Source organism: Chroicocephalus ridibundus, chromosome 9 (assembly GCF_963924245.1).
Source record: "Chroicocephalus ridibundus chromosome 9, bChrRid1.1, whole genome shotgun sequence".
Taxonomy (NCBI): Eukaryota; Metazoa; Chordata; class Aves; order Charadriiformes; family Laridae; genus Chroicocephalus; species Chroicocephalus ridibundus.
Genome location: NC_086292.1, coordinates 33,930,866 through 33,945,046, shown reverse-complemented (window position 1 = coordinate 33,945,046; position 14,181 = coordinate 33,930,866). Strand labels below are relative to the sequence as shown.

At 39.2% G+C, this 14,181-nt stretch overlaps 1 protein-coding gene across 1 annotated transcript in view; it reads left to right on the top strand.

The window, feature by feature from the left end:
- CHRFAM7A (CHRNA7 (exons 5-10) and FAM7A (exons A-E) fusion) overlaps positions 1–4,467 on the top strand; it is a 42,120-nt gene extending 37,653 nt beyond the window's left edge. Inside the window, exon 10 of the mRNA XM_063346708.1 lies at positions 293–4,467. Coding sequence (XP_063202778.1) covers positions 293–811 — 519 coding nt within the window. The 3' untranslated portion in view covers positions 812–4,467. The remainder of the gene's footprint in view (positions 1–292) is intronic.
- The last annotated feature ends 9,714 nt before the right edge of the window (positions 4,468–14,181 follow it).

The window sequence follows — 14,181 nt, the reverse complement described above, 5'->3', positions numbered from 1 at the left end:
CTGTTTAAGTGTAAGGAAAAATCAACACTATAGAGGACTCTCATCGGAGGAGGGGGAACTCCCAATAGTGATAGTCAGCCTGAGGCAATCAACAGCACTACTAGAATAAGAAAGCAGTTTCAATGATTGGCAAATTAATCAGCTGGAAAACTCTGGCACCATTTTCTAGAACTTCTGTGCAGATTAAGCAGAGACCATGAACCAGCCAGTCACCCAGGCTGCAAAAGTACCAACTGCACCCAAAGATAGTGGCTGTGTGAAGAGGTGTTTATTCTCAAAAATTTTCTTTCAGACAAGAATCATCCTTCTCAACTGGTGTGCTTGGTTTCTGAGGATGAAAAGACCAGGGGAAGATAAAGTGCGTCCTGCCTGTCAACATAAACAGCGTCGATGTAGCCTATCAAGCGTGGAGATGAACACCGTGAGTGGACAGCAATCCAGCAATGGGAATATGCTGTACATTGGGTTTAGGGGGCTGGAAGGGGTTCACTGCACACCCACCACTGATTCAGGGGTGATCTGTGGGAGGATGACCTGCTCGCCAACAGATGAAGAAAACCTGCTGCACAGTGGCCACCCCTCTGAAGGTGACCCAGATTTGGCTAAGATCTTGGAAGAGGTCAGGTACATTGCAAACCGATTCAGAGACCAGGATGAAGAGGAAGCCATTTGCAACGAATGGAAGTTTGCAGCCTCTGTAGTGGATCGGCTCTGCTTGATGGCATTTTCAGTCTTCACAATCATTTGTACAATTGGTATTCTAATGTCAGCACCAAACTTCGTAGAGGCTGTGTCTAAAGATTTTGCTTAACTACTAACTACAGTCTGATTCCCTGAAGTATGATATGTAGCAACTAAGAGCGTGGTTTTTGTTTGATCGCTTGTTTTTAACGAGTATACTGCTTCTCATTGCCTGCTTTCTTTTGCCCCCCTCCCTGGTCCTGAGTTCCTTTCGGAAGAGTGGCACCATTTCAGAAGGAAAGCCAAGGATTTCTCCCTGGGCTGGCTGTGCGCAGCTCCTCTGAGCACTCTTCAGGGGGAGATGCGAAGTGGCTGTGAGTCCCTTCAGAACGACAGGGTATTGCACCACTGACTCATACACAGTTTTGAACTGGCTATTACAAAATAACAGGTAGGCAATGCCAGGAATGTTACTTCTTCCAGACTTCGTTATAAAAGATAGAAGGTGGTCCATCTTAGCTATTTGAATGAGTGATCATAAAAACTTCTGTTTAGGAGAGGATTAAGTCCAAATAGGTGAAAGCTCAAACAGCAGAGAGAAAAGGGAGAAATAGTTCCTTTTCAGTTACTGCTTCTTACTAAGTTGTGGTATGTAGCTCTCCGGCTCGCTCATAACCAGGCAGACCCATAACTCCCTCCACACATTTTACATAGAGCATATGGGACTTTACAGGACTCTGAATTTGTCTGAGACACCAGAAACCTGAAAGTTAATACGGTACACCATATAACTTGTCCTTCTAGATCTTCCTGGATTTGACCTAGAAGTTTGGCCTGAATTCTTAAACAGGCTTCACAGTAATTTTTGCAGTGTTCACTACTTCATCCTTCTCCCCAGAAAGACAGTCTTTCAACTGATGACCTTTTTAACTAACAAAAAGAAAATGAAGGATTTATGATGCCTTTATTCTCAGTTGTTTAAAAAAAAGTTACACACACTTGTCTCTTTACTGTTAACCGGATACCAACAGGGAAGAGTAACTCAGTGTCTTGTACAGGCTTAAGCATAAATGGAGAATCTAAAGCAAAAAGAAACCATTAAATCCTCAGATCAAGGTTTTAATTCAAAAATTGTTTGATCTGTATTATGCTTAGCCTTTTATAGACCTCCTTCTGTTGAGTCACCATAACACGTCTTTACAAGAAAACTGCACCTTTTCTGCTCAGTTTATCACCCAAAGAGCACTACTGAATAATAAAGCTTTCTTAGGTCTGATATAAACCGTGAACTGTATAAAGATATATTTATGTATACTCACTGCATATACATCCAAGGAAAGGTTAAGACATAAGTACAAATTCTCTTAAGTCTAGACAGACATTCGCAAAGGCAAATCCAATAGTTCATCCATTTATGTTATTTCTGATTCTGAAATTCTCCCATCAAAATATGGTTAGTTTTCATGTGACTTCAATGTCTTAATGAAAACGGCTGAACTGAGAATAGCAGGACCTGAAACGTCGTGCATACAAAACAGCTGAGAATTAGTCTCTTGCTGGCACACCACTATTCCTGACCAGTGATACAAGTGGTAAAAGATATGGGGGACGATTACTTTAGCATTGACTGCTTGCTTTATCCTACAGAATCCCAACTTTTTGTCTGAGCTCTTCAGAGACAGAAATGGAGGCCTGTTGTTGTACTGTGTTTTTACTGTGAAATAAACTCAAGGCCTCAGTTTGTCTCTTAAACTGGTTTAAAATAAAGTGACTGAAATGCTTATTCTCCCTAGGGAACAATTTCCTTTTCAGAGTCTGCTCCCCTGAAAGCAGGAGAATCAAATTCACATAAACCAAGCCCAGAGTCACCACAGGTACAGTCCCTCACCTGAGTGAACACCTTGCTCAAGCACCTTCATACCAGAGAAAGCGGCAGGAGGAGTGAAAGGAAGGCAGAGTATTTCTCACTTCTTGTGAAATTCTGTCTTCCTGAAGGTTCATTCAGAACCTCACATTGCAAAGACATGAGCAAAGCATGCAAATCCTTCTTGAAAGCTCAGCTTGAAACCATGTCTCAGAATTATCTGTGAAGAAGTTATATTTTCAGGAACAATTATTAAGAATTAGTCATGCAATAATTCCTGCAAATAGTTTCTAGTTTGTAGATTGCATATGAATAGGAAACTGAGTCCAAAATCTGAAATGTGAGGTTTTGTTCTTTTGTGAATAACTACACATATCATGTGGCATGTGCTGCTCTTCTGAGTAATGTTTCTAGACTAGGCTTCCTGACGCGAATGTTGATCTGCATTGGTATTTTTTCCTTCTGCAAGTATCCCTAAGTAGCTATGTAGAGTGTTCCATTTAGTCTTTGTAAAGTTTTGGGGTCCTCTTAGAGAAGAATTTTTCAAGAAGAAATGAAGACTCTTGGGTCTACCTTGTACAATGGCACACAACTATTGCAATCATAATACATGATGCATGTAATATAGGAAGCATGAGAGTACCCCTCTTTCCACCGGAATCCATTTACAGTGTCTGTAGAAATCATCTTGCTAAATACAGGAGTTCTTTACAGAATGGTGGAGAAAGCAATTTACAATTTGACAGTAAGCTTCATTATCATTGACAGACATGCCTATGCTTAAAAACTGGAGACTGGTCTTTGGCCTTTAGTGAAGTCCTGCCAAATTCTGTAACACTGAGTTTGTAATGCTGTCAAAGTAATTCTGTCAGCAAATACCAGGTGTTAGACAAAGCAGCTGTAAGACACCAGCATCATGCCTACACTACTGCCTTTATCATTGGCAGGATTAACAAAAATGCACCAAGGGGACAAGTGAATCCTCATTTTCCTACTGTTAACACAACCTGTAAACATTTGGTAATAAGATCATTATAAGTTTTAAATACAACAATGACAACTTCTCAGTTATGTTATTTTGCATCTATGAGTTAAATTTTCCTATAACTGAGCTGAGCAAAATTGGTATGTTTCTTGTGAAATTGTGTGCATCTTAAATATATTTGTGTACGCGCTAAACACTAGTTTGATCTAAACGCTGGGAAAAAAATATTTATTTACAATTCTGGGCATAGAGATGGAAATTCAATACTGTATACAGTTTGTGTATATAATAGTAAAGACTACATATTGATGGTAAGGAACTGCTTCAATCTTAAGAGTCCAGAAAGCAGATAAGGAAAGGGTTCACCACAACTAAGCTATGACTTGTCTGACACATTCAAAAGCTCACTCTAGAGCTCAGCTGTCATGTACAATACTATGTGTGAACAATGTATATTACTTTTTCTGTTTTTATATTGAATTGTATTGAATATTTAAAAGACTTTTTAATATTTAAAAAAAATTATTTAAGTGTTAATGCCAAAAAAAAGTTCCAAACATAAAATTTTAAAAGTTTAGTTTTAAATACAGATAAATTATTTAAACAGTATTTAAAATATTAAATTATTTTATATAGGAATTGATAATACTATGTAAGACTTTTTTTAAAGGTTTCTTTAAATTCTCTTTACATTCTCTCTAGCTGCAGGATGTAATCTCAGTTCACCTGTGACAATTCAACTTTTCACCTTCTTTAACAAGAAAAGAAGGTAAACCAAAGTCCCAGATTTTCTTTCCTTTTGTTATACTATTTTTTACATTAAGAAACATTGCATAAAGGGCATTAGAAAGAGATGTTACATCTGTCAGGTACTGATTGTCATATAAGCAATTCAATACCTTTTCAGTCCAGTACAAATAAAAGATTTAGATCAAGAGACTTTTGATTCTTTCTCATTTTGCTACGATGGAAACAAACTGAAGCAGTAGAAAACATGGATAGCCATAAAAGAAAGAAAAATGTCTTTGGATACATCAATCTGGGATGACAAAGGTCTTTGAGAATTAAAAATATATTCGTATCCTCCTGGCAAACCAGTCCCACACCAAACATATATTACTTCAGCCTTACATAAGCGATCAAAGTTAACTGAGTAGGACAAAAATATCATATAAGTTTTGGACTGGCCTCAATGCCAGTATTAATTTACTTCTTGCAGTTTAACACAGAGAGAAACAAGAGGGGAAAAAACAAATCTGTACCAGCTGAATAAACTGTTGGTTTTGCCAGCTGCAAATTTTGTTTGTTAGCTACTGGTGAAAAAATGATCTAATCAGCAGAATATCCCCCAGACGGAGGAAAGAAAACACACCAGCATAGGTTTTTTTCAGACAGATGAGTTATACTGCCCACATGCTGAAACAGCTTCCTGAAAAGCTTTCTGTCTTTTCAACACCCTGCTAAGCATGTGCCAATAGTAAACATCAAGGATTTCTGAAACCAAGAGTTCATTCTCTTACTGCTTCCACAAGCTTGTAAGGAACAGCTGATGAAGACCAGTTTGGTCAAGGTCAAGACACCAAGTCCTACAAGCATGTAGTTGTTATTGAATCCAGCCTGTCTTTGGGCAAGAGCTGCCACAGGGCACAACCTCAGATGTTCAGGTGAGGCTCATGCTGGTGGCTGCTCTCTCTGCCAAGCCAGACGCCTACCCTCTCTTCTAGAGTGCTGAGGTGTGGGACATCTTACCTCAGACTTACTGTTCTACTTCAACATGGTCAGGCAGGTTTAGCTCAGCACACACCAGGCAGTTTCCTGGGGCTGCGTACGAACCTACCATCACACATACTCCAACTCTGAAGCATTTGTGAATGGGGATTAAAATCGGACTGCTGTCTGCTACCTCTCTCAGGCACCTGGTCAGTTAACATGCAGACTGAAAGCTGCTACGGTGTAGTAGTTTACACATCAGCAGATCCAAAATCATTGCCCAGTGCACGGCAATGTCCATCAGAGAACTGGGTCTTGTGGCTATCGAGAGTAGCAGTATCAGCCATCCAGTTTTAAACCTGTAAAAAGAATCAGAATACATTTTCTCTTCAACACAACCGATTTCTTAGCCTAACCTCATGATATCAAAATATCAGTAAATCTTAAAAGGCTGTGAACAAAATCTGCACATTACAGCACTCCTAACATGGTAATCAAATAGGATCTTAACAGGACTACAACCACAAGTGAAAGCATTTCACTATTACCTTTTTCTTACATTGCTTCTGCCGCTCAAAAGAAAACCTTAATGTTTATGTAACATTTGTTTGTGCTATGAAGCAATTTGCAGATGATGGCATAGAGAAAGCATAAACAACAATCTCTCACACTCCAATGACCACATTCAAAATCTCTATTTATTAATAGAACGTGAAAGTCTTAAATCCAAAACTTAGTATCAGTGTCTTATCTACACCCTCACTGTAAAGATGTCACTAGTAAATCACTGGGTTTTCAGAGCTGCAGTGACTTGCCCCTGTAGTAAAGCTATACAGTAATAGCAGTTTAAATGCCAAAATAGTTTGAACTATCTGCATATTTTTCCCTCTAAAAAAAAAAACAAAACCAAAAAAAACCCCAAAACCCAACAAAAATTTAACAGCCGTGACATGATACAATGCTACTTTAGAATATGTGTACATGAGAGTAAAATCCATAGAAGTTTTCCTCTTAATTAAGCAATTAGGATATAACCCATTGCCTCAGTGCCTGTAAAACGCAGAGATATCTTTCTACTGAATCCAGAAGTCTGGGATCAGGACCATATTCAGCCCTATAAACTCCACAGTTATCACTTATTATTACTCCAGTTCATGGTAGGCATGTAAATGAATTAAGAATAAGCCAAATATTAAATATTTATATTAAATTGGCTTTAGGCTTAGAAACCAAAAATCTGCATCTCAAAGCAAGACATAAGCACTACATCCCCCAGGCAATATTACCTTACCTCTCTCTACACATGGATTACATACAGCTGTGAAACATTTCCACAACAACTTTCTTAGTATACAAGCATCCCTGTTTGAGACTGCTTTCGCCGACACAGCACATTAATTGTTCCCTGTCCTTCTTCCCATTTCTGGCCAAGTGAAACCTAATTAGCAGACTTTTGATCAGAAGCAATGTTACAGGACCAACATTTGGGAAGAGTATGTAAGTTTAACCCTTGACTCAAGACAGACTGTAGTCACAAAATTTGACATTACTGTGTCAAGTCGCGCCCTAGAAGAAACACGCTCCAATCAAATATTGGTGCCAGCACTGCAGGGCACATATGCCTGTCGCAGTGGAGGGAGCCTTCCCAGATGGCAGCAGCGTCCCTGTAGGGCAAAGCAGGCTCCCCAGTTCCACTGTGGGGCATGAAAAGGGAGTTTGTTTTCCTTTTTTTTCCCCACTATGCTATGTACATGGGTGCAACGAGAATACGCCATCTTCACTGGTTAGTGCTTACCTCAGCTTGTAAGGTATTTCTTTCCTTTGATGAGGTAATAATGTAAGAGACTTGGAAGAGATGGGTTGCAATACATAGCCCAATTAGTTTTTTCTTAAGACTATCAGAAACTGGCTTAAACTGGACTAAGCTGAAACCGGGTTAACAATACACACAGTGGTTGTAGTTCTTTTTTCACTAAACCAGTTTTAAAACCTATGGAAGTTAAACTGCTGCATCTTTCTCTGCAGTGGAGGCTAACACTCATTCATTATCCTGTCTGCAGCTAGCAAAGATGTGCCGTAACATTGCTTAATGATACTTCACACACCGCCCATGTTGTTTATAATTGAAAGTATCTTGCAGCGAAGAGACTATAACAAGGACAAGCTGCCCAAGTATTGTATCTTTTAAAACAAGCTGTAGAAGGTAAGAAGGGCACATGAAGGACTGGCAGAGAATGGGGGGAGGTGGGTTTGGTACCATCACACCAGGGTGGTGTGAGATCCGTTATCAGCACCAGAGCTGTACCCCTAGCCCAGCACAGGGAGAGCTTCTTGGAGCCGTGGCCGCTGAGCGACAGCCTGGTCTGTTTGTGCCCGATGGGGGCTGAGAGGGGCAGGTCCCCACTGACTGGGGACAGACCTGGCACAGATGGACACACTTCCCACTTTGGGTCCTTAGCGTACATGTGCAGAGCCTCATTTGTGATAACTGATCTGAATCGTGCTTCATTTAATGGCATACATATGCAAGGTCTAGAGATGCTCATCACTTGAAGCCCTCTTGTCCCTTTTATCTAACTCAGAGAACACCTCACTACCCTCCCCCTTTTTCTACGTGTACATATAAAGTCTGCTGCTTCAGGGAGACAGAGTTAAAATGAAACATACTCAAAGATGTAAATAAACACTTGCAAAATAGTCTGACAAATGTATGCAGAGAAACTTTATATGTTAGCTCAAAACCAGTATGGTTTCTGTTGCTAAAAATATACTGGAATTCATAGCTTTCCAGTAGTTTTTCAGTTGCAGTAATATGCCAGAGGTTTTAGTATGCCAGCTGATAAATCGGATGGGGGTAACAACCTCCTTGCTGAAACTTTGAAGCAATCTGTGTGGGTTGAATGGGGTATAAGTGAAAACTCCGACAGCCAAGCACAGCTTTAACCCTAGCCCACTATAGGCTTTTAAAAAAGCTCACTCTTCTTTTGCAGTCATTTAATGGATTGTTCTGCGCACCCAATGGAAGCCAACTCATAATGAATGGCACTGCAGAGATCTAAAGCATCCAACCTCAGTTCTGAAAGACTGGATTCATGCCCACTAGACACAGTAATAAAAGCCCATTTATTTTCTCATGCACTTTCCCTAGTGCACTGGAAAATGTCCTATCTACTTGCAGCAATATAAAACCTGCACAGTGTACATGACAGGAGTTTTAGCCCAATATTATATACAAAACGCACCTTCATTTTGCAACTTCTGCAAGTTCAGACTCTTCTGCCCCTTGCTCCAAAGGCTGCAAGATTAGCAGCATCATGTCTTTGCACAGCAGGCAGAGTAATAACAGCAACAGAAAGATGTCTTCTCAGAGCTAAACAACGTCAGAACTTTTTGCATAAAACCAGAGCACTTTCTGAATTGCAATATTTGTCAACTTTGATGCATACACCTAATTTAGACCATTTGGGCTCAAAAATAACTTAATTTATTCTCCAGTTCTTTATCTCCATATCAGAGATGGCATTTTTCATGTCTCAATTTCCTCGTTAGTATGTAGTGTGTTTGCTCAAAGAGCTTTCATTACCGACAATTTTCATAAGGAGCCGCCTTCTCCAGTGAGGGTGGTGAATGTTTTCTCTTGAATAGAGTTAGTATGGAAACTTCAATAGTCTTTCCATAATACCACAAACTGCATAACTGATTTGGAAAAATGATCTGTGTTAGGGAGCATCATGATGTTACAAGTACTCCATAGTACTTTTCATCAGACAGTAGCAGCATTGATTTTTCCCATTCACTTGACAAAAAATAAAACACTTAAGAGAGAAACTCATCCTTCACATTACCTGACACACACACCTATGCCCCAAGCATATTTTCTTTGTTTAACTTCCATAGTGTGAGCAAATGCAATAGATTATAGCCCAAAGCGTAACTGTTATTACAGGATTTTTTTATTTTTAAACTCTCCTCTAGCCTAAATGATGAAATTGCAGAGTACCTAGAACCCAACATATGTGATAGCAGATGAAAGCTAGAAAAGCAGATGTACTTAAAGAAGCTGGTGAAGCGAAGTGTATTTTTCATCACAAGAGTAGTTCCAAGGAAACTGAAAGGCAGTAAATTTTCAGTTCCCACACTGCGAAGGACTCAGTCTGCTATTCTGTGGCAGAGCAGAGCACAAGCTCTTGCTGAGTCAGAAAACTGCTGAGGATGTGCGAGTGTGGAAATGCTGGTCTGCATGCAGGCAAAGTGAGTCATCTTGCTGTTTGAAACCAGCCAATAATCTGCAAGGAAGAGGAAAAGACTAGGCAGAACTTTAGCGAAGGCAATATGATGCCTTCTGATGCCCCAGGAATGAATGAAGATCAGCCCCCAGGGTCACGATACTGGTCTTAAATAGGAAGTAAAATGAACATGAAGTGGAGCAGAGAGGAAGACTAGCTACTATGTGTACACACATTATTCAACCTAAAGAGACTCCAGACTACTGCAGATAAAAAAAACACCAACCCAAACAAAGACCAGCTTTGCTTTAAAAAGTTGCTCACCATGAGATTGTTTATTCTTGTGAGCTGCTCTGAAATGAAGAGAGCCTAAAAACTAGCTGGTCAAGGTGAGAATGGGCATATTTTCCTCTGAAGAATGGGGAAAGAGGGAAATGGGGTGGTGCTCATTAGGAAAGACAAGTGACTTCACAAGGGACTTGAAGAGTCACTTAGGAGTCTTCAGAAATTAGAATTATCAGAAGAATCAACTACTGTGGGGACGGTTTGCCCTTAGAGACAGCAGGACCAGTGCCCTGTATGATGTCTGGAATCTTTTAAGTACTATACCCATCCAAGTTATACATGGTTTCTATCAAGTTCAGAATAATGTGAACACCACAACTTTGAAAATATTGTTGATGTCCAATTATGGCTCAAACGTTCAAGAGCACATGATGGATTTCTAGATCTCAGTAGGCTCCCAAGAGTTTGCCTTAGTAGGGAGGAGAAAGGGGAGAAAGATAATGACGGAGCACAGCAAAGATCTGAAAATGACCGGTTTTAGAAACAGATACGCAACCTCCTGAAAAATTCTATCTGCAAAAATGTTCATCCAACAACGTCAGTGATGACAACGTGCTGAAGAGTTACAACTGGGCTTGTGAATAGGAGGACAGGACTGCCCCATGAAAACAAGCGTATTTTTAGGAAAAAATCCCTTAAACTATCAGAAGGTCTTTTTGTGTTTTAGTCGCAACATTTGTTTCAATTAATGCCCATGTGACTATGCCTAAAACTCATTAAATAAGTTTTTCTTTGTTATTTTACTGAAAAGCTTGTCTAACTTGCAAGGCAAACTGACAGACCTCTGATTCTGCAGAGGCAACAAATCAGGCTCAAGAAAGATATCCTCCTGGAGGATATGCTTAGGGAGCAAAAGCACTACAAGCCTGAGCAACATTTGCTATCAGTTTGTAAAGAATTATTGTCGGTGCTTGTGTTGGTGGGTTTTGGGGAAGAAAAACATCCTGTCCCTCCTTACAGTCCTGCAGTGAGCACAGACAAGCTCTTTTTCATAGATGATAGCGATTCATCCTCTAACCTGGTGTATCTCCTCTTCCTCCTGTGGCTTCACAGCAATTGATAGCTTTATATGGCCTAAAAGGACTGGGACTTACACAGTCTTGTAAGAAACCCACAAATTGTTCCTGGTGGTATTTATTACCTCCTCATATTTCCTGTGTGAGTTACTGGCATCTGTGTTTAAAAGGGCAGCTGCTGGGCTATCAAACCTCCTACTTTCTTACTGGGAAAACACTCTTAATTTCTAATGACAATAGCCTAATAAAATGTACTATGTGTAATGATAAAAAGAGAGTGTCTATACCATCATACAAAAGAAAGGGATCGAGTTTGACTTCATGTAAGGCTCTTGGAACTCTCAGCACCTTGTTTGCAGGAAGAGTAACTGAGTAGAAATGCTCCTGCTTCCAGAGATGAGATACAGGATAATACATTTAGCATAGACCAATTACTGACTTGCTTCCAGATGCTACTGCATTATAAATAGCTATCTTTATGATAGTAATTTACTGCTGTAAGTTAAATTGACATATGCCTGAGCAGAAATTTGCTCAGTTAAAAAAGTCTTGGGGAAACCAGCTGATTTCACCGGGAAAGGATGCAGGTTGGGGGTATTTTGAAACACCTCAGAGTAAAACTACAGACTGTGCATTAAAAAATGATGCGATTGTACCATTTCTGTGTGGAATACCACACACTGTGTGCAAAAGAAACATCACAAGGGTGGAACAGTATGGCACAAGTACAGTGTTATTAACCTGAAAATGCATGTGGAATACTAGCATCAAGAAGATACTTAAAACACAGAATAGTTTTTTTGTCAACATACAAATTATTTATAGCATAGAAAAAGTTGTTGTTATGCGCATACAAATTTTATTTGGACATTAACTATTACTTTACTACTCTGCTTAAAATTCTGCCTGCACCTACAGCTGCACTATCCAGTTTTATGATTCACAGCTGCCAGCAGTGCTTGTTGGTGTAGTACATCCGCAAAGCGCTCCTAGTATTGAAGCAACTGAAATGGCAGATCCAGCTTTCAGCTCTCAGAAAAGAATTGCACAACCAAATAGGCAGCATATAACAAGACATGCCTGGAGCTAGTATGCTGAAGTTATGAAGGAAGTTAAAAGAAAAGCTGGGAAAGTACATGAATTTCAAATTAAACGACAGACTAAACACTACAGTATGACCCAATCTGCTCCCATGATTCTCCTTTTCCTTATTTTATCATTGCAGGAATTTTCTTATGACTAAGCTGAGTCCTAGAGTTATACCTAGCCCTCCATCTTCCAAGAGAACATCAGGGTCCTCCACTAAAATTAATGTTAAATCTTTAGCTGTCAAAGAACCGTGGAGCAGGATTAAGATGTCAGTATAGATCTTTGATAAAAACTGAACCACAGGATCCCAAACTTTAAGACTGAGAGATACCAGCAGGTAGGGCAGACAATCTTCTTGGGCAGGTTGTCAAGCTTACTGTGAAACCCCTTGCCCCCAAGCAACCCTTGCTCCCACTCCAATAATTATTTCGAATCAACAAGACAGTGATAAATAAGTTAGCTTGTGAAGTTGACAGGTCTTCAAAAAAACCACTATTATTCTGTCTACAGTCCCGTTTGTTTCGTTGCTGTCTTAGTGACAGTTTTCTGTTCTGGCAATTTAACAGTTGGTTAAATGGTACCTATGTGACCTGGCAACTTAAAACCTACCATAAGTATTATTTACCTCATATTAGAAACATAAAGTGAACAATTCTGAAGTATAAATCTATTCACACGATTCTATAGCTTGCAGAAGCTGTTTATATGATCCTGAACAAGTTTTGTATGGTTTGCAAAACTTCTAGTATACTCCTCTTGTATCCATGCCTGTAGTATTTACTGCACAGTAATATCCAGAGTTTATACCTAGTGAAATATGAAATTCCTTGGCTGTAACACTCTTCCCTTTCCAAAATTTGTGTCTTTTCAAGTTCAAATTTATCAGCTCGTAAGCACCCAGTGTGTGCAGTTTATCACAAATTCCCATCCACAGGGTCTATTAAAGAATTCAGAATTTATTCCAAAACTCAGTGAAAACATTATACTGTCTATGGACTTTGACTTCCTTAGGTTTACTGAAAAGTTCTGCTTCTGAAGCTTTCCAGGCAATTGGAAAAGGAGAGATCTATAGTTATATCAAATACATCAGGTTAAAACTGCCTTGACAGGAAAAGTCTCAAGCCTGGAAGTAGTCTGCACTTAAAACAGCAAGAAGTAAGGTAATGATGCAGGTTTTTAATTTCTTTAAAAATACTATTATTCTGGGCATGAGGAAATAGATTAGAAAGACATTTATGTGGTCACTTCTTTGAAGAACCAATATTACACATTGATCTGTAAATTTGTAAATACCATTCCAAAACCACATGCAATTCTCTTTATAGCTTATACACTGACAGACAACAGCTATATACATGTGCATTTTTTCCATTAAAACAGCAACATTTTATCATATTTTCAGTGTCACAGTATCATCACAGGAACTTTCTAGACAAAATAGTTACCTTCTTTCAAACCCACAATGGGTACCGCAAGGAGAATAAAAGTAGTATTATCTCAAGACTTTTTTTGAAATTTGTTTTTTAGCAAATGTTCTCTAAACCCACTATGAAGCTTGTATTGCTAACCTCATTCTGTCTTCCAAAAGGGTATTTCCCTGGAAAATTGCATAATCTTAAATAACAGATGAAAAAAGCAAGCCAAGTAAAAATCTTTGGAGGGATTCAGTTCTTACACTATTCTAATTAAAAATTTTGCAAGCAGCTTAAACAAAAATGTATAGTGACTCTCAAGTGACAGACCCACTTTGAAGAAGGAAGTTAGTTCAAAGATGAGGAATAAGACTGGTAAAAGGATTAGAGGGCACAAGACAAAACTTACAACTGCAGTAGGCTATAAAACTGACTATGGGCTTGAGATTACATTTGCTAAAGCCATTAATGCTGAAGACTCTTGTGTTCTTACACAACAACTTCATGCTGAGTGCATGCAATCGTTCAAACCATTGCAGCCATTTGAAAGAAGGCAAAAGTTGGCTCATAATGTCTGCTCATGCAGCAGTTGCCGTAGAGAATAGAACAAAAAAGTATGCAGTTTGATCAGATTTTTGTGTTTGGTAGGCAGAAAAAATTTTAATTCAATTGTACATCTACTGCAGAGATCCTACAAACGACTAAACATAGACTTAATGATTTCCGTTGCCATCTTCCTATTATGCACACGCATCAGAGTTGGGTGATGTCTTCCCCTTCCTTGTTACTTCTCTTTCTGTCAGTCTTCCAAGATCAATTGATGATCCTCATAACACCCCTGAGAAGAGTTCTT